The sequence below is a fragment of the Tamandua tetradactyla genome, chromosome 4, assembly GCF_023851605.1.
Source record: "Tamandua tetradactyla isolate mTamTet1 chromosome 4, mTamTet1.pri, whole genome shotgun sequence".
Taxonomy (NCBI): domain Eukaryota; kingdom Metazoa; phylum Chordata; class Mammalia; order Pilosa; family Myrmecophagidae; genus Tamandua; species Tamandua tetradactyla.
In genome coordinates this window covers 186,771,008-186,797,034 of record NC_135330.1, presented here as the reverse complement: position 1 = coordinate 186,797,034, position 26,027 = coordinate 186,771,008, and the positions used below count along the sequence as shown (strand labels likewise).

Sequence of the window (26,027 nt, the reverse complement as noted above, 5' to 3'; positions counted from 1 at the left end):
GACTTACAACAGCAAAGTATTCCCATGTTTTTAATAAGGTTCATAGATGGATTTGTGGATATCCATAGATTTCTGTGCGCTAATACTTTTGTGACCAACAACATTGAATTTGCAATATGAATAGCTTGGTTTAGAGAGTGTAGTTTGCCGCTATTGACACAATGAAGTTAAATTACATAAACTTAACAGCATTTGAAATGGTGATATGCACACTGGTTAACTCATAATCTGTGTAGATTTGATTATGGTAACTAACCAGTAGTTCAGGGCATTTTCTAGACTTCTCTTTCTACATGATTTTCACTTGGGTTAGTTCTTGGAACTCTATTTTCAAGACAGCACATTAGAGTGTAATTTTTGTTTTAGTCATTTAAAAATGTGGTACTTTAATTATTAATGGTGCATCTCATTACTGATTATAATATTAAAAAATTAAAGTTATGTTCCCCTAAATATTGAATACTAAAAAATAAAGCATTAAACCAAGTATAATGAAAAATAATTATTGATGACCCCAAAGAGCTTTGTATATTTATTGGCATTTACTGTGTAAAAATTAAAATTAAGCAATTAATATATATTTATTAAGAAAAATAGTAAACAAATACATTTTAATTAAAAATAACGATATTTTCTAAAACAAAAAAATTAATGAGAAGAGTGGAAGTTGGATTACATTTTTACAAGTTTCCTTAATTTTTATCTTAATAGATGAAAACTGCATTCTTCAGATACGTCTCCACATTGAATTTAGTATGATATCACAAATAAATCATGTAGCCTCCGGAAAACCCCACTGTTCACTCATGAGGGAATGAAAGTGAAAAAGGCAAATGATGTGTTAGTATCATCATGAAAATAGTTTTGATCCTTTAGACCTCTGAGAGTATCACACTTTGAGAAATGCTACTCCAAGGTGCTTTATCGGTGTTCTTCTTTTCTTTTTTTTGCCACAGTGTGTGCATTTTATCCCAAGTTTCTGAACTGACAAAAGCTGGTTTTGCAAAAACATGATGGTCTCTTGGAAAACACAGACACAATAACAATAAATATGGTTAAATCATTGTGAAAAGAAAAAACAACATGAATGCCACGATTGACAATCATAAGGAATCTGATAGCAGGCCCCAGATTGCTTTGCCATATCTCATTTACTGAACTGCACAAGGAGCAGAAAATTCAAATTATTGCAGCATTGAGGATCCAGTAAATAGCACACTATTAGTTGATATTTTGACTATCAAGACACTTCTAAAATAAGATATCTTTAGAAAAGGAAAAGCTTCAGATCTTCTGTAGGAGCAAAAGATTCTCTGGATACTTTGGTTCACTTCCTGTATGTTTCAAGTTTTATTAATTAATTAATTTATTCTCAACAAAGGTCTTTCTTTAAAAAATAATTTTATTGTGGCGACATATACAACTCAAACATTTCCATTTTAACTGCTTTGAAGGATGCAATTCAGTAACATTAATTCATCCCTAATATTGTACTACCACCACCAATATCCATTACCCCAGTTTTTTCATCACTTTAAGCATAAACTCTGCACCCATGAAGCAGTAACTCCCTCTTCCCACCTGCCCGACTCCCAACCTACTTTTCTCTAGGAAACTTGCTTATAATCTACTGGTAACTTACAATCTACATTTCTCTAAGAAATTCGCTTCTTTTAGGTGTTTCACATAAGCAAGAACGTACAATATTTGTCTTTTTCAATGTCCTTTTATTTCAAAATCAAGATGACATTAATAACCAAATATTACCTGCTTTGTTTTATCTTGTCCCCCTGTGTGAGCTGGACCAAAGGTCCAGCTTATGTAGTAGTGCCCCTACATAAGACAACTCTGGGAGGGAACATTTACCTTGTAGGCATAAGAATGATGTTGTCTTCCTCAGGACTGTGCAATGCAGTAGACACAGATCCAAAACCAATTAGAAATTTGCTTGGAGTCAAGCTCTGAAAATTCAACCTGGTAATTGCTTTGAAGTGCAAGGGGCTCCACCTTAGTGTTTTTTTTTTTTTCCCTATGCTTTATGGTGAGGGTCACATTTCATTCTTTTTCCATGTGACCATCCCATTATTGCAGCACCATTTGTTGAATTTTTGCTTGTTTGTTTGTTCTTTTGGGAAGTGCACGGGCCAGGAATCAAACCCAGATCTCCACATGGCAGGTAAGAATTCTATCATTGATCTACCCTTGTACCCCACCCCCACCTTACTTTTTCCCCCCCTACTATTAATCTTTATTCCATATGTTTACTTGTCTGTCGATAAGGTAGATAAAAGGAGCATCAGACACAAGGTTTTCACAATCACACAGTCACATTGTGAAAACTATATCATTATACAATCATCTTCAAGAAACATGACTACTGGAACACAGCTCTACATTTTCAGGTACGTCCCTCCAGCCACTGCACTTGATCTTGACTAACAAGGTGATATCTATTTAATGCATAAGAATAACCTCCAGGATAACCTCTCAACACTGTTTGAAATCTCTCAGCCATTGACACTTTACTTTGTCTCATTTCACTCTTCCCCCATTTGGTCGAGAAGGTTTTCTCAGTCCCCTGATGCTGAGTCTCGGCTCATTCTAGGGGTTTTCTCAATCCATTGATGCTGAGTCTCAGCTTATTACAGGATTTCTGTCCTAAATTGCCTGGGAGTCATGTCCCACGTAGACAGGGGGAGGGTGTTGAGTTTGCTTGCTGTGTTGGGTGGAGAGAGAGGCCACATCTGAGCAACAAAAGAGGTTCTCTTGGGGGTGACTCTTAGGCCTAATTTTAAGTAGGCTTGACCTATCCTTTGTGGGGTTAAGTTTCATATGAACAAACCCCAAGATTGGTGGCTCAGCCTATAGCTCTGGTTGTCCACACTGCTTGTGAGAATACCAAGAATTCAACTTGGGGAAGTTGAATTTTCCCCCTTTCTCACCATTCTCCAAAGGGGACTTTGCAAATACTTTTTTATTCAGTGTTCAAATCACTCTGGGATTTATTGGGGCATCACTCGGGACAAACCAACAAAATCTCATGTCCTACTCAAGGTTCCATGTACTTACGGTGTTCAATTAAGCTGTCTACATAAGTTATATTAGGAAACGCACTAGTCAAAATATAAATTTTGTAACAAACATTTTTTGCTTTAGTCTCACACATAAGTTGAAATTTTAAAATATTAATTACCATCTATTTTCAGCACCCTGCAGTCATGACATTCCTTTGTTCTTCCTCATGGAAAAACATTTTTAAAATTTATACATTTAGTCACTATCATTATACACTGTAGGCATTCCTAGATTATACCATCTCAGTCTTTATCATCTGTCTTTCTTTCTGATTTCATTTGTGCCCACAGCCCTCCGCTCTCTATCATTCTCACATTCAGTTTCATTCAGTGTTTTAACATAATTGTATTATAGTTAGGTAGTATTGTGCTGTCCATTTCTGAGTTTTTATATGCAGTCCTGTTGCACAGTCTGTATCCCTTCAGCTCCGATTACCCAATATCTTACCCTATTTCTATCTCCTGATGGTCTCTGTTACCAACGAAATATTCCAAGTTTATTCACTAATGTCAGTTCATATCAGTGAGACCATACAGTATTTGTCCTTTAGTTTTTGGCTAGTCTCACTCAGCATAATGTTCTCAAGGTCCATCCATGTTGTTACATACTTCATAAGGTTATTTTGTCTTAAAGCTGCATAATATTCCATCGTATGTATATACCACAGTTTGTTTAGCCACTCATCTGTTGATGGACATTTTGGCTGTTTCCATCTCCTTGCAATTGTAAATGATGCTGCTATAAACATTGGTGTGCAAATGTCCGTTTGTGTCCTTGCCCTTATTTCCTCTGAGTAGATACCTAGCAATGGTATTGCTGGGTCATATGGCAATTCTATACTCAGCGTTTTGAGGAACCGCCCAACTGCCTTCCACAGCGGTTGCACCATTTGACATTCCCACCAATAGTGAATAAGTGTGCCTCTTTCTCCACATCCTCTCCAGCACTTGTCATTTTCTGTTTTATTTTTATTTTTTATTTTTATTAATTAAAGAAAAAAAAGAAATTAACACGACATTTAGAAATCATTCCATTCTACATATGCAATCAGGAATTCTTAACATCATCACATAGATGCATAATCATCATTTCTTGGTACATTTGCATCGATTTAGGAAAAGAACTAGCAAAACAACAGAAAAAGATATAGAATGTTAATATAGAGAAAAAAATAAAAATAATAATAATAATAAAAAAAGAAAAGGAAAAAGAGAGAGGAAAAAAACAAAAGACATAAACAAACAAACAAACAGACAGACAAAAAAAAACTATAGCTCAGATGCAGCTTCATTCAGTGTTTTAACATAATTACATTACAATTAGGTATTATTGTGCTGTCCATTTTTGAGTTTTTGTATCTAGTCCTGTTGCACAGTCTGTATCCCTTCAGCTCCAATTACCCATTATCTTACCCTGTTTCTAACTCTTGCTGGTCTCTGTTACCAATGACATATTCCAAGTTTATTCTCGAATGTCCGTTCACATCAGTGGGACCATACAGTATTTGTCCTTTAGTTTTTGGCTAGACTCACTCAGCATAATGTTCTCTAGGTCCATCCATGTTATTACATGCTTCATAAGTTTATCCTGTCTTAAAGCTGCATAATATTCCATCGTATGTATATACCACAGTTTCTTTAGCCAATCGTCTGTTCATGGACATTTTGGCTGTTTCCATCACTTTGCAATTGTAAATAACGCTGCTATAAACATTGATGTGCAAATCTCCGTTTGTGTCTTTGCCCTTAAGTCCTTTGAGTAGATACCTAGCAATGGTACTGCTGGGTCGTATGGCAATTCTATATTCAGTTTTTTGAGGAACCGCCAAACTGCCTTCCACAGTGGTTGCACCATTTGACATTCCCACCAACAGTGGATAAGTGTGCCTCTTTCTCCGCATCCTCTCCAGCACTTGTCATTTTCTGTTTTGTTGATAATGGCCATTCTGGTGGGTGTGAGATGATATCTCATTGTGGTTTTGATTTGCATTTCTCTAATGGCCAGGGACATTGAGCATCTCTTCATGTGCCTTTTGGCCATTTGTATTTCCTCTTCTGAGAGGTGTCTGTTCAAGTCTTTTTCCCATTTTGTAATTGGGTTGGCTGTCTTTTTGTTGTTGAGTTGAACAATCTCTTTATAAATTCTGGATACTAGACCTTTATCTGATATATCATTTCCAAATATTGTCTCCCATTGTGAAGGCTGTCTTTCTACTTTCTTGATGAAGTTCTTTGATGCACAAAAGTGTTTAATTTTGAGGAGCTCCCATTTATTTATTTCTTTCTTCAGTCCTCTTGCTTTAGGTTTAAGGTCCATAAAACCGCCTCCAATTGTAAGTTTCATAAGATATCTCCCTACATTTTCCTCTAACTGTTTTATGGTCTTAGACCTGATGTTTAGATCTTTGATCCATTTTGAGTTAACTTTTGTATAGGGTGTGAGATACAGGTCCTCTTTCATTCTTTTGCATATGGATATCCAGTTCTCTAGGCACCATTTATTGAAGAGATTGTTCTGTCCCAGGTGAGTTGGCTTGACTGCCTTATCAAAGATCAAATGTCCATAGATGAGAGGGTCTATATCTGAGCACTCTATCCAATTCCATTGGTCGATATATCTATCTTTATGCCAATACCATGCTGTTTTGACCACTGTGGCTTCATAATAAGCCTTAAAGTCCGGCAGCGTGAGACCTCCAGCTTCGTTTTTTTTCCTCAAGATGTTTTTAGCAATTCGGGGCACCCTGCCCTTCCAGATAAATTTGCTTATTGGTTTTTCTATTTCTGAAAAATAAGTTGTTGGGATTTTAATTGGTATTGCATTGAATTTGTAAATCAATTTAGGTAGGATTGACATCTTAACTATATTTAGTCTTCCAATCCATGAACACGGTATGCCCTTCCATCTATTTAGGTCTTCTGTGATTTCTTTTAACAGTTTTTTGTAGTTTTCTTTGTATAGGTTTTTTGTCTCTTTAGTTAAATTTATTCCTAGGTATTGTATTCTTTTCGCTGCAATTGTAAATGGAATTCATTTCTTGATTTCCTCCTCAGCTTGTTCATTGCTAGTGTATAGAAATGCTACAGATTTTTGAATGTTGATCTTGTAACCTGCTACTTTGCTGTACTAATTTATTAACTCTAGTAGTTTTGTTGTGGATTTTTCCGGGTTTTCGACGTATAATATCATATCGTCTGCAAACAGTGATCGTTTTACTTCTTCCTTTCCAATTTTGATGCCTTGTATTTCTTTTTCTTGTCTAATTGCTCTGGCTAGAACCTCCAACACGATGTTGAATAATAGTGGTGATAATGGACATCCTTGTCTTGTTCCTGATCTTAGGGGGAAAGTTTTCAATTTTTCCCCATTGAGGATGATATTAGCTGTGGGTTTTTCATATATTCCCTCTATCATTTTAAGGAAGTTCCCTTGTATTCCTATCTTTTGAAGTGTTTTCAACAGGAAAGGATGTTGAATCTTGTCAAATGCCTTCTCTGCATCAATTGAGATGATCATGTGATTTTTCTGCTTTAATTTGTTGATATGGTGTATTACATTAATTGATTTTCTTATGTTGAACCATCCTTGCATACCTGGAATGAATCCTACTTGGTCATGATGTATAATTCTTTTAATGTGTTGTTGGATTCGATTTGCTAGAATTTTGTTGAGGATTTTTGCATCTATATTCATTAGAGAGATTGGTCTGTAGTTTTCTTTTTTTGTAATATCTTTGCCTGGTTTTGGTATGAGGGTGATGTTGGCTTCATAGAATGAATAAGGTAGCTTTCCCTCCACTTCGATTTCTTTGAAGAGTTTGAGGAGAGTTGGTACTAATTCTTTCTGGAATGTTTGGTAGAATTCACATGTGAAGCTGTCTGGTCCTGGACTTTTTTTTTAGGAAGCTTTTGAATGACTGATTCAATTTCTTTACTTGTGATTGGTTTGTTGAGGTCATCTATTTCTTCTTGAGTCAAAGTTGGTTGTTCATGTCTTTCCAGGAACCCGTCCATTTCCTCTAAATTGTTGTATTTATTAGCGTAAAGTTGTTCATAGTATCCTGTTATTACCTCCTTTATTTCTGTGAGGTCAGTGGTTATGTCTCCTCTTTCATTTTGATCTTATTTATTTGCATCCTCTCTCTTCTTCTTTTTGTCAATCTTGCTAAGGGCCCATCAATCTTATTGATTTTCTCATAGAACCAACTTCTGGTCTTATTTATTTTATCTTTTGTTTTCATGTTTTCAATTTCATTTATTTGTGCTCTAATCTTTGTTATTTCTTTCCTTTTACTTGCTTTGGGGTTAGTTTGCTGTTCTTTCTCCAGTTCTTCCAAGTGGACAGTTAATTCCTGAATTTTTGCCTTTTCTTCTTTTCTGATATAGGCATTTAGGGCAATAAATTTCCCTCTTAGCACTGCCTTTGCTGCATCCCATAGGCTTTGATATGTTGTGTTTTCGTTTTCATTTGCCTCGAGGTATTTACTAATTTCTCTTGCAATTTCTTCCTTGACCCACTCGTTGTTTAAGAGTGTGTTGTTGAGCCTCCATGTATGTGAATTATCTGGCACTCCGCCTATTATTGATTTCCAACTTCATTCCTTTATGATCCAAGTAAGTGTTGTGTATGATTTCAATCTTTTTAAATTTAAGACTTGCTTTGTGACCCAGCATATGGTGTATCTTTGAGAATGATCCATGAGCACTTGAGAAAAAGGTGTATCCTGCTGTTGTGGGATGTAATGTCCTATAAATGTCTGTTAAGTCTAGCTCATTTATTGTAATATTCAAATTTTCTATTTCTTTTGATCCTCTGTCTAGATGTTCTGTCCATTGATGAGAGTGGTGAATTGAAGTCTCCAACTATTATGGTAGATGTGTCTATTTCCCTTTTCAGGGTTTGCAGTGTATTCCTCACGTATTTTGGGGCATTCTGGTTTGGTGCGTAATTATTTATGATTGTTATGTCTTCTTGTCTAATTGTTCCTGTTATTAGTAGATAGTGTCCTTCTTTGTCTCTTTTAACTGTTTTACATTTGAAGTCTAATTTGTTGGATATTAGTATAGCTACTCCTGCTCTTTTCTGGTTGTTATTTGCATGAAATATCTTTTCCCAACCTTTCACTTTCAACCTATGTTTATCTTTGGGTCTAAGATGTGTTTCCTGTAGACAGCATATAGAAGGATCCTGTTTTTTAATCCATTCTGCCAAACTATGTCTTTTGATTGGGGAATTCAGTCCATTAACATTTAGTGTTATTACTGTTTGGATAATATTTTCCTCTAACATTTTGCCTTTTGTATTATATATATCGTATCTGATTTTCCTTCTTTCTACACTCTTCTCCATACCTCTCTCTTCTGTCTTTTCGTATCTGACTCTAGTGCTCCCTTTAGTATTTCTTGCAGAGCTGGTCTCTTGGTCACAAATTCTCTCAGTGACTTTTTGTCTGAGAATGTTTTAATTTCTCCCTCATTTTTGAAGGACAATTTTGCTGGATATAGGAGTCTTGATTGGCAGTTTTTCTCTTTTAGTAATTTAAATATATCATCCCACTGTCTTCTAGCTTCCATGGTTTCTGCTGAGAAATCTACACATAGTCTTATTGGGTTTCCGTTGTATGTGATGGATTGTTTTTCTCTTGCTGCTTTCCAGATCCTCTCTTTCTCTTTGACCTCTGACATTCTAACCAGTAAGTGTCTTGGAGAACGCCTATTTGGGTCTAATCTCTTTGGGGTGCGCTGCACTTCTTGGATCTGTAATTTTAGGTCTTTCATAAGAGTTGGGAAATTTTCAGTGATAATTTCTTCCACTAGTTTTTCTCCTCCTTTTCCCTTCTCTTCTCCTTCTGGGACACCCACAACACATATATCTGTGTGCTTCATATTGTCCTTCAGTTCCCTGATCCCCTGTTCAAAATTTCCCATTCTTTTCCCTATAGTTTCTGTTTCTTTTTGGAATTCAGATGTTCCATCCTCCAATTCACTAATTCTAGCTTCTGTCTCTAAATCTACCATTGTAGGTATCCATTGTTTTTTCCATCTTTTCTACTTTATCCTTCACTTCCATAAGTTCTGTGATTTGTTTTTTCAGTTTTTCTATTTCTTCTTTTTGTTCAGCGCATGTCTTCTTCATGTCCTCCCTCAATTTATTGATTTGGTTTTTGAAGAGGTTTTCCATTTCTGTTCGTATATTTAGCATTAGTTGTCTCAGCTCCTGTATCTCATTTGAACTATTGGTTTGTTCCTTTGACTGGGCCATATCTTCAATTTTCTGAGCGTGATCTGTTATCTTCTGCTGGCGTCTGGGCATTTAATCAGATTTCCCTGGGTGTGGGACCCAGCAGGTTGAAAGATTTTTCTGTGAAATCTCTGGGCTGTGTTTTTCTTATCCTGCCCAGTAGGTGGCGCTCGTGACGTTTGTCTGTCTGTGGGTCCCACCAGTAAAAGATGCTGTGGCTCCTTTAACTTTGGAAAACTCTCGCTGTAGGGGAGGGTCGCCGGCCAAAGCGGCTTGGGGGAGTGCCAATCCGAATCTCCCAGCCGGCCCGGGAATCCGCGCGTGGGGAGGGTCGCCGGCCTCCGCGGCTTGGGGGAGCCCCTGTCCAAATTTCCCAGCCAGCCCGGGGCGCCAAGCATGGCGGGGGGGGGTGCCGGCCGCCGCGGCTTGGGGGAGCGCCTATCCACCGTTCCCAGCCGGACCGGGAAGCCACATGTTTGGGAGGGACCCCAGTCGCTGGTCTCCGTGGTTTGGGGGATCTCCGATCCAATTCTCCCAGCTGTTCCGGCGGGCCGCGCATTGTGGGGGGGGGGCGCCCGCCACCGCAGCTTGAGGGGATTGCCTGTCCAATTCTCCCAGCCGGCCCGGGAAGGAGGGAGGGAGGGACTCCGGCCGCCTGCTGCCCTGGCCCGGGGAAGCGCGTGCCCCTCGGCGATCTCACTGCAGTGGGTTCTCCCGGCCAGTCAGCCGTTCCAGAATGGGGTACACTGTCTTCTTGGTGTCTGTCGTGGCTCTGGGAGCTGTTCTGTATCGTTTCTACTTCCCTAGTAGCTGTTCTGGAGGAGGAACTAAGACCCATGCGTCTTACTAAGCCGCCATCTTCTCCGGAAGTCTCTTCTGTTTTATTTTAATAGCCATTATGGTAGGTGTGAGATGATACCTCATTGTGGCTTTGATTTGCATTCCTCTAATAGCCAGGGAAGTTGAGCATCTCTTCATGTGCTTTTTGGCTATTTGTATTTCCTCTCCTGACAAGTGTCTGTTCAAGTCTTTTGCCCATTTTGTAATTGGGTTGGCTGTCTTTTTGTTGTTGAGTTGAACAATCTCTTTATAAATTCTGGATACTAGACCTTTATCTGATATATCGTTTCCAAATATTATTTCCCATTGTGTAGGCTCTCTTTTTTACTTTCTTGATGAAGTTTATTGATGTGCAAAAGTGTTTAATTTTGAGGAATTCCCATTTATTTATTTATTTCTTCAATGCTCTTGCTTTGGGTGTAAGGTCTAGTAAACCGCCTCCTAGTATAAGATTTATAAGATATTTCCCTACATTTTCTTCTAACAGTTTTATGGTCTTAGATCTAATGTTTAGCTCTTTGATCCATTTTGAGTTATTTTTTTTATAGGGTGTGAGATATGGGTCCTCTTTCATTCTTTTGCATAGGGATATCCCCCCCCCTTACTTTTTAATAGGCAAGATGTTTGCACATGATGACATCCAAACAGAACTTTTCTTTCGTCTTTGAGGTGGGCTTCTAATCTCTAGCAGAGGTATTAGAAAATGCATATGCACCCAAAATACAAGATGTAAAGAAGATAGAATATTCCTGCTTTTATTCCCTTCCATTAAGAAAAAAATTATTGAGATATAATTCACATATCATATAATTCACCTATTTAAAGTATGTAATTCAATGGTTTTTAATGGTTTGGTTAGTATATTCACAGATATGTACAACCACCACCAGTCAATTTTAGAATATTTTCATCACTTCAAAAAGAAAACCTGTACCCTTTAGCTGTCACCTCTCTACTATCCTTTCCCTCACCTCCACTCCCAAGCCTAAGAAACCACACATCCATTTTCTGTCTCTATAGATTCCCCTGTTCTGAACAGTTTACATGGATGGAATCATATACCATGTGGTTTGTGGCTTCATTCATCTGGCACGTTTTCAATATTTATATATGTTGTAGCATGCATCAGAACTTCATTCCTTTTTATAGCTCAGTAATATTCCATTACGTATATATACCACAGTTTGTTTATCCATTTGTCAGTTGATGGAACTGTGGGCTGTTTCCACTTTTTGGCTATTGTGGATATTGCTATCTATAAACATTCACATATAAGTGACCCAAGGAATGGCCAATCTCATGAAATGCAACCTGAAACAAGTTCATGCCTCTGTTGTTTTTAGTCCAGAGTACATCCTCATCAAAATGTGCATCTCCTCCAATACCCACCCCAGGTCCAAAACATGGTCTAAAACTCCACTTTTTCCATCAAAGGGGTAGAGGTCTCCATGAGCATAATGTGAAAAAAGAGATCATAATGACAGCTTCGCCTGCATTATTCTTTCTGAATTTCAGTGGGGTCACATCACTCCATACTTGAAAATGATTCTGGATAGCATAGTTGATATCTGCATGCACCAGATCAGGTGTGTAACTGTTGATTCTGTAGGTGATAAAACGTTTTTCTCATACTGGTTCCCCTGGCATTGTTTTGAAATGATGAATGTCTAGCACTCCTCATCTGAGGATGTGCATCATTGCCACAGTAGATGTGTCTACTTGCCCAGTCACTTTTAACCCAAAGAATTGCTGCATTTTCTGGATTTTAATCTGCAGGAGGTTCCCATTGGCTTTAAAAAAATATTTTTATTGATAAAACTTAACATACAAATGTTCTTAACATAACAAATAGTCCATATGTGGGATACAAATCAATGGCTCGCAATATAATCTCATAGTTGTGTATTCACCACCATGATCATTTTTTAGAACATTTACATCACTCTGGCAAAAGAAATAAAAAAGAAAAAGGAAAAAACTAATACATACCATACCCTTTGTCCCTTACCCCTTCCTCTCATTGGCCACTATTATTTCCATTTACCCAATTTATTTTAACCTTCATCCCCTCATTATTTATTTATTTTTTATCCATATTTTTTATTCATCTGTCCATACCCTAGATAAAAGGCCCATTGGATTTTTTTGTCATTGGAAGTCTTTCCATGTCAAGGTCATAAAAGGCTCCCAGTACCTTTTAGGAAACACCACACCATTTTCTTCCATGTTTGCATTTCTGTTCAGGGGAAAAGATCTAGCTATGTATGAGTTTTTGTTTGCACATACATTTTCATTTCTTTTGGGTGTTTACCTAGGAGTGGAATTGCTTAGTCTTCTGCTAACTCCACTTAATTATTTAAGAAAATGCCAGACCATTTTTCAAAGTGGCTGCACCATTTTATATACCCACAAGTAGTATATGAGGTTCTGATTTCTCCACATCATTACCAACACTTGCTATCATCTGACTTTTTTAAACTTTTTTTATTAATTAAAAAAATTAACAAACAAAACATTAAGATATCATTCTATTCTACATATACAATCAGTAAGTCTTAATATCATCACATAGTTGCATATTCATCATTTCTTAGAACATTTGCATCGATTTAGAAAAAGAAATAAACAGACAACAGAAAAAGAAATAAAATGATAACAGAGAAAAAAAAGATTATACATACCATACCCCTTACCCCTCGCTTTCTTTTACCACTAGCATTTCAAACTAAATTTAACATTTGCTCCCCCTATTATTTATTTTTATGCCATATGTTCTACTCTTCTGTTGATATAGTAGCTAAAAGGAGCATCAGACACAAGGTTTTCACATTCACAGAGTCTCATTGTGAAAACTATATCATTGTTCAATCATTATCAAGAAACATGGCTACTGGAACACAGCTCTTCATTTTCAGGCAGTTCCCTCCAGCCTCTCCACTACATCTTGAACAACAAGGTGATATCTACTTAATGCATAAGAATAACCTCCAGGATAACCTCTCAACTCTGTTTGGAATCTCTCAGCCATTGACACTTAGTCTCATTTCACTCTTCCCCCTTTGGTCTAGAAGGTTCTCTCAATCCTTTGATGTTAATTCTCAGCTCATTCTAGGGTTTTTCTCAGTCTCTTGATGCTGAGTCTCAGCTCATTCCAGGATCTCTGTCCCACGTTGCCAGGAAGGTCCACACCCATGGGAGTCATGTCCCACGCAGAGAGGGGGAGGGTGGTGAGACTGCTTGTCATGTTGGCTGGAGAGAGAGGCCACATCTGAGCAACAAAAGAGGCTCTCTTGGGGGTGGCTCTTAGGCCTAAAGTTTAAGTAGACTTGTCCTATACTTTGTGGGGTTAAGTTTCATATGAACAAACCCCAAGACTGGGGGCTCAGCCTATAGCTTTGGTTGTCCACACTGCTTGTGAGAATATCAAGAATTCAACTTGCAGAAGGTGAATTTCTTCCCACACTCACCATTCCCCGAAGGGGGCTTGCAAATACTTTTCCAGTCACTGATCAAATCACTCTGGGATTCATCAGGGCATCACTCTGGACAAACCAACAAAATCTCATGTCCTACCTGAGATTCCAAGTACTTATGACATTCAATCAAACTATCTACATGAGTTATATTAAGAAATGCTCTAGTCAAAATATAAATTTTGTAACAAATAAACATTTTTTGCTTTAGTCTCACACATAAGGTGACATTTTAAAGTATTAATTATCATCTATTTTCAGCATCCTGCAATAATGACATTCCTTTGTTCTTCCTCATGCAAAAACATTTTTAAAATTTGTACATTGTACATTTCACTATTATTATACACTCTAGGCATTCCTAGATTATACCATCTCGATCTTTACCATCTATCTTTCTTTCTGATTTCATTTATGACCCCAGCCCTCCTCCCTCTATCATTCTCACATGCAGCTTCATTCAATGTTTTAACTTAATTATATTACAGTTAGGTAGTATTGTGCTGTTCATTTCTGAGTTTTTAGATTCAGTCCTGTTGCACTATCTGTATCCTTTCAGCTCCAATTACCCAATATCTCACCCTATTTCTATCTTCTGATGGTCTCTGTTACCAAGGAAATATTCCAAGTTTATTCACTAATGTCAGTTCATATCAGTGAGACTAAATAGTATTTCTCCTTTCGTTATTAGTTAACCTCACTCGGCACAATGTCCTTAAGGTCCACCCATGTTGTTACATACTTCAAAACTTTATTCTGTCTTACAGCTGCATAATATTCCATCTTACATAAATGTCACAGTTTGTTTAGTCAACTGTCTGTTGATGGACATTTTGGCTGTTTCCATCTCTTGGTAATTGTTAATAATGCTGCTATAAACTTTGGTGTGTAAATGTCCATTTGTGTCCTTGGCCTCGTGTCCTTTGAGTAGAGACAGTATATAGATGGGTCCTGTTTTGTAATCCATTCTGCCAGACTATGTCTTTTGATTGGAGAGTTTAATCCATTAACATTCAGTGTTATTACTGCATGGGTAGTACTTTCTTCTACTATTTTGCCTTCTGGATTTTATATGTCATATCTAATTTTCCTTCTTTTTACCTTTACTCATAGTCTTCCCTTCTATACTCTTCTCCACACCTCTCTCTTCTGTCTTCATATCTGTCTCTAGTGTTCCCTTTAGTATTTCTTGCAGAGCTGGTCTCTTGGTCACAAATTCTCTCAGTGATTTTTTGTCTGAAAATGTTTTAATTTCTCCCTCATTTTTGAAGGACAATTTTGCTGGATATAGAATTCTTGGTTGGCAGTTTTTCTCTTTTAATAATTTAAATATATTATCCCACTGTCTTCTCGCCTCCATGGTTTCTGCTGAGAGATCTGCGCATAGTCTTATTGGGCTTCCCTCATATGTGATGGATTGCTTTTCTCTTGCTGCTTTCAAGATCTTCTCTTTCTCTTTGACCTCTGACATTCTGATTATTAAATGTCTTGGAGTATGTCTATTTGGATCTATTCTCTTTGGGGTATGCTGCACTTCTTGGATCTATAATTTTAAGTCTTTCATAAGAGTTGGGAAATTTTCTGTGATAATTTCCTCCATTAATTTTTCTCCTCCTTTTCCCTTCTCTTCTCCTTCTGGGACACCCACAACATGTATATTCATGCGCTTCATATTATCTTTCAATTCCCTGAGTCCCTGCTCATATTTTTCCATTTTTCCCCTATAGTTTCTGTTTCTTGTCGGATTTCAGATGTTCCGTCCTCCAGTTTTGAAATCCTATGTTCTGTCTCTTGAAGTCTATCATTGTAGGTTTCCATTGTTTTTTTTTTTTATCTCTTCTACTGTGTCTTTCATTCCCATAAGTTCTGTGATTTGTTTTTTCAGACTTTCAGTTTCTTCTTTTTGTTCATTTCTTGCCTTCTTTATATCCTCCCTCAATTCATTGATTTGGTTTTTGATGAGGTTTTCCATGTCTGTTTGTACATTCTGAATTAATTGTTTCAGCTCTTGTATGTCATTTGAATTGTTGGTTTGTTCCTTTGACTGGGCCATATCTTCAATTTTCCTAGTGTGATTTGTTATTTTTTGCTGATGTCTAGGCATTTAATTACCTTAATTAGTTTATTCTGGAGATTGCTTTCACTTCTTTTACCTAGGGTTTTCTTGCTGGATGAATTTGTTGTCTATCTGTTCTTTGACATTCCGTTCAGCTTTATCTGGACCTTTAGCTTAAGTTTTGTTTAACAGAGGAGAATTTTTCAGTTCTTGTTTTCTTGTTTCTTGCCCTGCTTGTGTGGTGCCTTTCCCCCACCCACACTTAGGAGGGCCTACTTAGATATTATAGACCCCAGACAGATTTTCCCAGACCAAACTGGCCTCCTATCAGGAGGAAAGAGTCACCTGTGTCAGTTTTCCCTGAGGGTGAGACCCAGCAGGTTGAAAGACTTTCCTGTGAAGTCTCTGGACTCTGTTTTTCTTATCCTGCCCTGTGTGTGGTGCTTGTGTGACTGCAGGTCCCACCAGCATAAGATGATGTGGCACCTTTAACTTTGGCAGACTCTCCCTACTGGGGGTGTGGTGGAGACAGAGGAGAGGTTGTAGGCTGGTTTTAATGGCTTCAAATTACCAAGCCCTGGGGTCTGAATCCTTGATGGAGGGATTCCACCTGAGTTGGGCTTCACCCCTCCCCTGGGGATGGCACAGGCTCCAGACAAGCCCCCAAAAGAGCTCACTTCTGCCTATGCCTGGGGCAGTTGCAGCCTGAAAAGTCCTGCTGCTGTAACCAGAGGCAGTCAAGCCTTTGTAGATACACAGCCATAAAAACCTCTGTTTCCTTCTCCCCCCCCCCCCCTTTTTCTGTCAGTCCTGCCCCCTTGGCGCCGGGGCAAAAATGAGCAACCTCTGCTTTGATCAGGTTCACCTAAGCTGGGGGCCTATTTTTAGTAGTCAGAATTTGGTAATTAGTTCCACAATTGGCATTTGATTGTGCCCAGTCACTGCTGCTGGTAAAGTCCTTTCCTTTCCCCTCTGGGAAGTGGCCTGTGGGGGAGGGGCACTGGCCGCCGCAGCTTTGGGAACTCACGGTTCTGGGGGGTGCTCACAGCCGGTTCAGCTGACTCAGACTGGGGTATGCTGTGTGTTTGGTCACTGATGTGGCCCCAGGAGTTGTTCTGTACTGTTTCTGGTTATTTAGTAGTTGTTCTGGAGGACGAACTAAAATGTGCACGTTGTTAAGTCGCCATCTTGACCCGGAAAACTATCATCCGACTTTTTGATTCTAGCCATTCTAGTGAGTGGAAGTGGTATTTCACTGTGATTTTGATTTGCATTTCCCTGACAACTAATGATGTCAAGCATCTTTTCATGTGCTTATCGGTCAATTGTGTATCTTCTTTGGAGAAAGGTCTATCCAAATTCTTCACCCATTTTTTATTTGGGCAATTTATTTCTTACTGTTGAGTTGTAATAGTCCTTTTATTTTTCTAGACACAAATCCTTTATCAGATATGATTTGCAAAAATCTTCTCTAAAAAAGTTTAGTGAGCTTTTTAAAAAATTTTTTCATTGAGGTATCTTCGTGCATCATACAGTCCATTCAAAGTATACAGTCAGTGGCTCACAATATCATTATATAGTTGTGTATTCATCTGTACAATCATTTCAGAACATTTGTATCATTCCAGAAAAAGAAATAAAAGAAAAAAAGAAAAACCTCATCCATTGGATATTTTTATAGCCTTGCCTTAATTTGGACATGTTCATGGCTTAGATCTATAAACTTGCAATTTAATAAATTCCCTTTTTAAAAGCTATTCAAGAGGGTACACAGGTGGCTTAGTGGTATAACACTTGCCTTCCATGCGGGAGACCTGGGTTCAATTACTGGACCATGCACCACTCCCACCCCTCCACTCCCCCAAAAAAGAAATACTTGGGTGGTGCAATGGTGGCTGAGCGGCAGAATTCTTGCCTGCCATGGCAGAGACCTGGGTTCGATTCCAGGAGCCTGCCCATGCACACACAAAAAATCCATTCCATCTCCGATATATTGCATTGTAGCAACATTAACAAACCAATACAGATTTTGGTCCCAGAGAAGTAAGGCGCTGTGATTTGCAAATACCAAACATGTAGGAATGGCTTTTAAAATGGATAAGGGAAAGATTCTGGAAGAGTTGTGAAGATCTTGATAGAGAAGACCTTGAATGCTTTGAAGTGACTATTGGTAGAAATGTGGACTCTAAAGATAGCTCTGATGAGGCTTTAGACAGAAATGAGGAATGTGTCATTGCCAACTGAAAGGAAGGTGACCCTTGTTTTAAAATGGCAGATAACTTGGCCAAATTGAGTACTGCCGTTGGATGGAAGTTCAAATTTAGAGGCAATGACCCACGATGCTTAGCTGAGGAAATTGCCAAATCAAATGTGGAAAGTGTAGCCTGGTGCTCCTTGCAGGTTATTGTAAAATGCAACAGGAAAAAAATAAGCTGGGAACTGAACTCTTGGTACAAGGAAACCAGAAACTGATGGTCTGGAAAACTCTGGGCTTCCAGAAATGGAGACCCAGAGATTAGGGTCTCACATGAGGATTTAATTAAATATGGAAGCAGTCAGCCATTACAGGATAAGCGATTATTGGAGATTGAGTTTTCCAGAAAGGATTTGAGTAAAGTCCTTTGTCTGATGGTTGAGTGTTTGCCCCAGAAATGGCAGAGAGCCCTGGTATTTGGAGAGGATGGAGCCGAGAAAAAGGAGGTTGTCCCTACAAGCCTCAGTATTGCAACTCTTACTACGGCATTTGGAGAGAGCAAGGCCACTATGTATGGCTTTGGAAAGGGAGGTACTGCCTTTTCTAAAGCCCCGAGGATAAATGACTCTGATTTTGAAGCCCAATGGAGTTTGCCTTGCAGATTTTCAGTCTGGTGACCCCTGTTTTCCTTTCGATTTCTCCCTATGGCGATTGGAACATGTATTCGATGATTGTTCCCCCTTTGTATGTTGGGCAGAGATAACATACAGGTTCAGAGCCAGAGAATTTTGCCTTAGGACAGACCATACCCGTAGCTGACTTTGAGGAGATTTTGTACTGTTTCTGACTTTGTATTGTATTTATTGTTAACGAAATGCTTTAAAGCTTTGTGATGTTGTAATGAAATGAATGTATTTTGTATATGCAAAGAACACGTCTTTTTGGGGTCCAGAGGGTGGAATGTGCTGGTCTGAAACTGTTATATACCCCAGAAATACCATGTTCTTTAATCCTGATTCAATATTGCTGGGTGGGATCTTTTTGATTAAGTTGTTTCCATGGAGGTGTGATCCAACCAATTGTGGGTGGAACCTTTTGATTAGATGGGTTGCTTACTGGAGTCCTTTAAGAAGGAATCATTTTGGAAAAAGCTTTAGAGCTAACAGAAGCAACAGAGCCATCAGAGCAAACCACGAGACCCAGATGTTTGTCGATGCAGAAAGAAAATGCCCCTGGGGAAGCTTTTTGAGAAGTCAAAGGACTAGCAGATGCCAGCCATGTGCCTTCCTAGCTCACAGAGGTGTTCTGGACCCAACTGCCTTTCATGAGTCAAGGTTATCTTTATCTGGATGCCTTAGTTTGTACATTTTTATAGCCTTAGAACTGTAAGCTTGCAACTTAATAAATTCTATTTTTAAAACTCATTCCATTTCTGGTATATTTCATTCCAGTAGTGTTAACAAACTAAAACAGTTGCAATTCCATATGAATTTTCAAATCAGTGTGTCAATTTTTATAAAGAAGAGAATGGGAGTTTGATGGGGATCATGTGCAATCTGCAGATAAATTTGGGGAGTACTCCAGCTCAACAATGCTAAGTCTTGCAATTCAGGAATATGGGGTGCCTTTCCAATAATTTAGATATCTTCTTTAATTTCTTTCAACAACATTTTGTAGTTTTCCGGGTAAATTTTGTATTAAAAAAAATTGTTCCTACCTATTTTATTCTGTTAGTAGCTATTGTAAATGGAATTATTTTTATTTGTGGATTTATCACTGCTTTGATATAGATTTTTAAAAAATCTTTACAGTATGCATAAACTGAAGAAAGTTCATGATAGTATGCAATATATTTACTTAAGCTATATCATTCCAGGTGACTTACACTCTCTCCACCTAGAAACAGTATCATATAGTTAAGAGCATGGAGTATGTATCGAGATTGTCTGGGTCTGAATCCCAGTTTCACATCTGAGGCAACTAACTTATTGCATACCTCAATTTCTTCTACTGTAATATGGGATAATAATAGTATTTATTTCATAGTGCTGTTGTGAAAATTAAATGACTTAGATGAAATGGCATAGTACCTGTCATATAATAATGCTGTAAATATTAACTATTATTATAGTATTCTCAAATTGATTGGAACCTTTACTATTTTGATGTCAAATTCTTATATATGTCAATACTCCATTTAATGGAAAGAAGTGAGAGCAAATGATGAAAATAAAGTAATTAACTGCTATAATTTAAATACGTTAGTCTTATATTCTCAACTAGACCTCAAACTCTTTGAAACAAATACCCTGGCTTCACTTTCAATGCCTCCTATGATATCAAGCACTGTATTAAATATGTAGTCAAACTGATTGACATGTTGTAATAAAGGAAATAACTTGCACTCATAGAAGAATCCATAGTTTTACAAAGTTGGCTCAACTGTATTTTCTCATTTAATCCTCACAGACTTATGATGATCTCCATTTTATAGATGACCAAGCTGAGTTTCCAAAATGTTAAGTACTTGCCTAATAAACATAGCTCGTAAGAACTCGTAAGAACTCAAACCCAGTTCTTCTAATTCGAATCCAAATCTTTGTCCACATCACCATAAAGGTTTTAGGCTGCAGGGCATGTGATCGCTTCCAATTAGCTTGGTCCTAAAGCACTTATTTTCTTTGGGTCTTATTTTTTTCAGCTGAAAAATATGCAATCCTTAAAGTATTTTCAGTTCCAAAATCTTAAGATTCTAAAATTTTAAAGTTCTCTTGTAGTTTTAAAATATCATTATCTGTGTGGGCCCTATACATGATGCCCGATGAATGCAGGTGGCTGAAGGATGCACTGACAGAGAAGTAGATTGGTGAATGACGGTGTATACTTAGGAATGAAGATTGTGCTGTTACAAAAAGAACAGAGTCGTGAGGTATGCAACGATGTGCATGAACATGTGGGACATTTGGTGAGATAATATAAGCCAGAAACAAAAGAACAAAAATGGTATGGCCACCTTTAGAAAATGCTTATAAGAAAACAGGTCGTTGGCTTTTAGAGCAGACACATTAAATCTGGAGTGGTGATTATTAGCTCTGGATTTTGAGAGGCTGTTTTATATATATAACCTGATATTTAGAGATGAGAACAAAGCCGAACAGGTTGGGGTTAAAGTAATTCAGAACATAGGGGTGAGGAAGACAATGTCAGTATTTCAGAACCACACATACTCTTTGAGACCAATGGAAGAAAGATTTATTTGGTCTGGAACTGAAATTTTCTGTAGTGCATAATCTAATTCAACATATCTGTATAGCTCATTTGAACAACTGAAACACAGGGAGCCCAGAAAAAGAAAGAGGTCCTTTAATCCTGTATAGATCATTGTAATACCTGGATACATCCTAGAGTATATTAAACAGATAATCAAAAAGCATTGGCAATGTTCCCTGAGGGATGGGGGACAGAATATGGAACTATTAAACCTTACCATCAGGGAATCCCCCTGATACTGTGTCAAACTTTAGGGACACCCAAATCAATAGCCATGCCCTTGATCATGAAGCTTACTCTTGTTAAACTTATGTAGGTAGCCGAGAAGCTTAGATTACCTATGGGCATGCCTAAGAGTTACTTCTGGAGGACCACTTTTGTTGCTCAGATGTGGCCTCACTCTCTTTAAGCTCAACTCTGCAAGTGAAATCATTTCCCTCCCCGTTATGTGGGAATGACATCCAGGGATGAAAGTCTCCCTGGCGATGTGGGAGAGGACTCCTAGGGATGAATCCAGACCTGGCACCGTGGGATCAACAATTCCATCGTGACCAAAATGGGGAAAAGAAGTTTACCTAATAAAGTATCAGTGACAGAGAGAGTTCAAATAGAGTCGAGAGGGTACTCTGGAGTTTCCCCTTAAGCGAGCTTCAGTTAGATCTTGCTATCCTTCATAACCTGCCAACCTCCAACCAGGACCATTCCAGCCAATGTTAAAGAACACCTAGGGTAATATATAAGATTCTACAAGGGTTCCAGGCACTAGAGCAACTTTCCAGAAATCTACAACCTCCAGATGGGTCCCTGGTCCAGATAAGACCTGAAACCTGGCCCAGTCTCTCCAGAACATCAGATAGTTTCATCTCCTACCCCATATTAGTGACGGACCCTTCCAATATGGAAAATTCAGAGTGGCCATAGCAGAAACACCCCTTAAGAGAGGGATGGAAAGTTCAAAGGTGATGGTGGAGTCATACAGTGAAGATAGGACTTAACAAATGAAAATGAATGCTGAATCATTAAATTGATACGTCTTTTAGTCTCCAGTATTTTAGAAGCTAGAAGTAAAAACTTAAAATTGTGGAATTGTAAAACCCATGCCATACCCTGAAATATGTTCTACAACTAATTGTGGTGCTGTGCTTTGAAATTTATAGCTTTTTTGTATATATGTTACTTTTCACAAAAAAAGAAGGGAACAAAGTCGATTGTGATGATAAAAAAATATTTAAGTCCACTAGCCTCCAATGTTTTGGAGCAGCTAAAAGGAAAAATCTGAGATGATAGTATAGTAGCCCATGAGAAACTCTGGGATCTGTTCTGTAACTACTTGTTGAAGAGTGCTTAGAAAACTATTGCTTTTTTATTTCTTTGTTTTGTATATATGTTATAATATACAATAAAAGTTATAAACCTCAAAAAAAACACATTATCTATGATCCACAACAGTTGGCTTTTCATGTGCACCAGAATGTAAGCAGTAGAGATAGTAATTGTATTTTTGCTTAGCAAATGTTCCCAAAGAGCCAATAATTTAGTGAAATTGGCTTAAGAAGCAAACCGCACTGGCTTCAATTAAACACACACATATCCATGTATACATAAAATCCATGTTCTGAAGGAGAAATCTATAATATACTCATATAATCATTTTTGGTGAAGAATAAGTAGGAATCATTTTGGTGCCCATAGCATCATAGATGTTAAAGGAATGTTCTGAAAGTAGAAGGGATGCATTTGTGAAATACTCTTAATTTCAGATCACAGGCATTTACTCTTACCTAGACTAGATACATTTCTTTCATGCCTGGTGAATTATTTGAGTTTGCACAGCTTTCTTTTCCCTTTCTATTATGGGATTTGAAAAGTATGTGGCTATGCTGAAATACCTATATTTTTTAAAGAAGTGTTATTTTTGAACAACAGATCAAGTAGGAACAATATTCAAGGAGAGCAGGTTGAACTGGTAGGTAAATTCTGAAGTGCCTTCCATCATCGAGTTTCTACAATTTAAATATCTGGCCTATCCTAAAATCCATGGCTCTCAAGTTATGTGAGTTGAATTTGCAACTCACTTAAAGGGATTCAAAACGCTAAGTTAATTTGAAAGGAAGCACACTTAGGTTTGATGAAACAGGTTTTCTTCCTGTAAAGTGTGTAGATACAAAGTTCTTAAGTAATTGCAACAAAGCTAATGATTTGGAACTCAAGGCCCAATCTGAAGCGCAAGTTTCCTTCATACATTTAATGTCACAAACTATTTATGCAGTTGCAGATATGATACTGATCTGTGGTAACTGCTCCCTGTAGCAGCTAGAGTAATTTTGTAATCTTTTTGCTTTATGTCAAGCAGAATGTTAACCACTTAGTTTTACACAATTATTAAAATTTAAAAAGGCCATTAATGGCATTTTGGCTCATTTTATCCTTTGGTAATGAAGTAAAAGGAACTTCCTTTCCAACAAAAATCTTATTGGTTCACTTCCTAAACTTCAAGTTGTAGAGATGTCAAATACAAGAAACATGTTTTTTTAAATGGCCCTAATAACGCAGTTCTGCCGCAATGACATAAAATATAAAACTTCAAAAGTATGATTTACTTATATCTAGGGAGAAGATACAGAAGAAAATTTTCTCTAGAAGAAAATGTCAAAAACTGAAATGAATTAGACATTCTATGTAGTCCTAGAAGGCAGAAGCATCAAAATGTAGAAGCTATAGGAAAGCAGAAGTCAGCTCAAAACGAAACAAAACCCCCCTCCAGGTAAATAACTTTTTCTAACACTGAAAGCTGGTTTGCATACTCAAATCGCTGCTGACAGGACCGCTTACCGGGAATGCCATAAAGGACAATGATGCCTGGGAAAGAAGGTTGGATTAGCTGAAAATGTACCTTCCAATACCGAGTCCATCATTAACATGACAATTATGAATTCCTTAAGCAAAGCAAAGTGGTAGCAACTGAGGTCTCACTGAATTCGAGACGACCTACCAAGCAATCAAGGTTAGGGCTCCTGCTCCATTTCTCCCACTCCTATGAGATAGCCCTAAGAATGTGAAGACGGCAAGAGAAAAGCATAGGTTTTCTATATGGGAAAAAAAACCATGCTTTTCTCTATGGGTCCTATAGCCACCGGCTCTCCCAGTAAATTTGGACGAATCTCCTTTTAGAAGAACCTCCATTAAGAAAAGGAAGCATGTATTCTGAAATGCTCCCTTTTTGTGACAAGAAGTTGGACGCAGAAGACAGACTCTGAAAGGCCATGCAATCTCAGTAGAGGGAGGAAGTGGCGGGGAAGGGGATGGGGGGTACGGCTTCAAGTCTAAGAAACTTTACACGGGGGCGGGATGTGCCAGGGAGAGACGTCCAGGAAAACACGTGTAGTCGTGGGGATGTGAAAGATAACACAACAGGAGGACCGGCGCCTGCGGCGGCCGGGAACCGGTAGTTGTGCTGAGCGGAAGGGGAAGGCGACCGGTGTCTGCGACCCTGTAGGTATCTGGAGAGGTGTAGGGTGGGGCCCTGTGGACCCGGAGCTGTGCACAGGTACCTGTAGCCTAGGGAGCGGGCGCGGAGGGCAACTGCGAGACGGCGCATGCGCGGACTCATCCGCGAGTATCGCAACTTCGCAGTCCAGCGGGCGGCTCGGACACTGTCCCTGTCCCTGCCCTAGCCCGGGCTCTCTCGGCCCTATCCACCTACCCCCTCACGCGCTCCCCAGCTGCCACTGCAGGCCGGCATTCCGACCCGACCCTCGGAGACCAGACGACAACCTCGGTCTGGGGCCGCGCGCGCTCGAGGTCGCACCCCGATTGGCCGCCGCGGCGACGCTCCCAGAATGCAGCGCATGGCGCGTCATTGAAGAGAGACCATGATGGCGGCGGCGCTGGGACCCCCAGAAGTGATCGCTCAGCTGGAGAACGCAGCCAAAGTTCTGATGGTGAGGATACCGCGACCCCGGCTCTGGCTCCCCTGGTCTCCGGCTGGCTTTGCCGTGCCGGTCCTTGCTGCTTGCCGGACTGGCGACCGGGCAGGGCCTCCAGGGAGTCCTGAAAGTGGAAGAGGTGGCGGCGGTGGTGGCGTGGCGCAGGATTCTCCATCCTGCTTCTTTCATCCTGCTTCGTCCGCTCCTTCCTAGGGTTGCCCCCCATTTCCTAGTTGCCCAGCACCCCAGCTGCACGCCCGGGAGGTGGTGGAGTGGGAAAGAGGGTTCCCCGTGCCACGGGTCTTCACCCTCCAGAACCCGTCACAGAGCGAGGCGCCGGGCAGGAAGCTTTGGGCTGTACCGCAGGATTTGGGTTGAGGAAATTTGGGGGTTGTGTGCGCGACTCTGGGGTGTTGGAGCCGGCACAGAATTGATGGCATAGCCTGGGAGTTGTTAAGAACCCTTGTTTCCTTCGTACCTTCGGGTCCTCAAGCTCTTTCTCTGAAATGCGGCCGCGTTTGGGTGACCGTAGTCGGCAGCACGTGGAAGGACCGGCAGGAGCGAGGGATAGGAACCTTTGGTGCCAAGGTCATTGGGGCAAAACTTGGCCTAGAACTGACCTCATTGAGGGTCGCGCTTTACGAAGAGCTGAGTTACGGTATTCGTTGATTTCATTCTTAACGCTATACAATAAGCACTCGGATTAGTAGATGATTTACCCAGGCAATTTGAGAAAGCCAAATCAAAGGACGAAAGTACTCACGCAGGGAATAGAAGTAAGGATAAACTACATTCGGTTACTCAGTGAACCGTATCTTTGCGTTTGCTGGTACCTTTGTTTTTATAAATTAAGACTTAAGTGCTTGTGTTTTTTTTTGGGGGGGGGGAATTGGAGTTTGGTTCATTGATTATTTGAATTGATTCAGCCAGGTTCCTTGCATTTTTGAGCTCTT

General features: G+C 39.2%; 1 protein-coding gene and 1 long non-coding RNA gene across 3 annotated transcripts in view; one reads left to right on the top strand and one right to left on the bottom strand.

Annotated features, from left to right (window-relative positions):
• The window catches only part of LOC143681629 (uncharacterized), a 63,422-nt gene extending 38,452 nt beyond the window's left edge, over positions 1–24,970 (bottom strand). The window contains exon 1 of the long non-coding RNA XR_013174756.1: positions 24,852–24,970. This is a non-coding gene — a long non-coding RNA (uncharacterized LOC143681629). The remainder of the gene's footprint in view (positions 1–24,851) is intronic.
• A 6-nt stretch (positions 24,971–24,976) lies between these two features.
• Positions 24,977–26,027, top strand: part of XPO4 (exportin 4) — a 154,504-nt gene continuing 153,453 nt past the window's right edge. For both annotated transcript variants that reach the window (XM_077158813.1, XM_077158810.1), the window contains exon 1: positions 24,977–25,089. In XM_077158813.1, the coding sequence (XP_077014928.1) occupies positions 25,021–25,089 (69 nt within the window). In that variant the 5' untranslated portion in view covers positions 24,977–25,020. The remainder of the gene's footprint in view (positions 25,090–26,027) is intronic.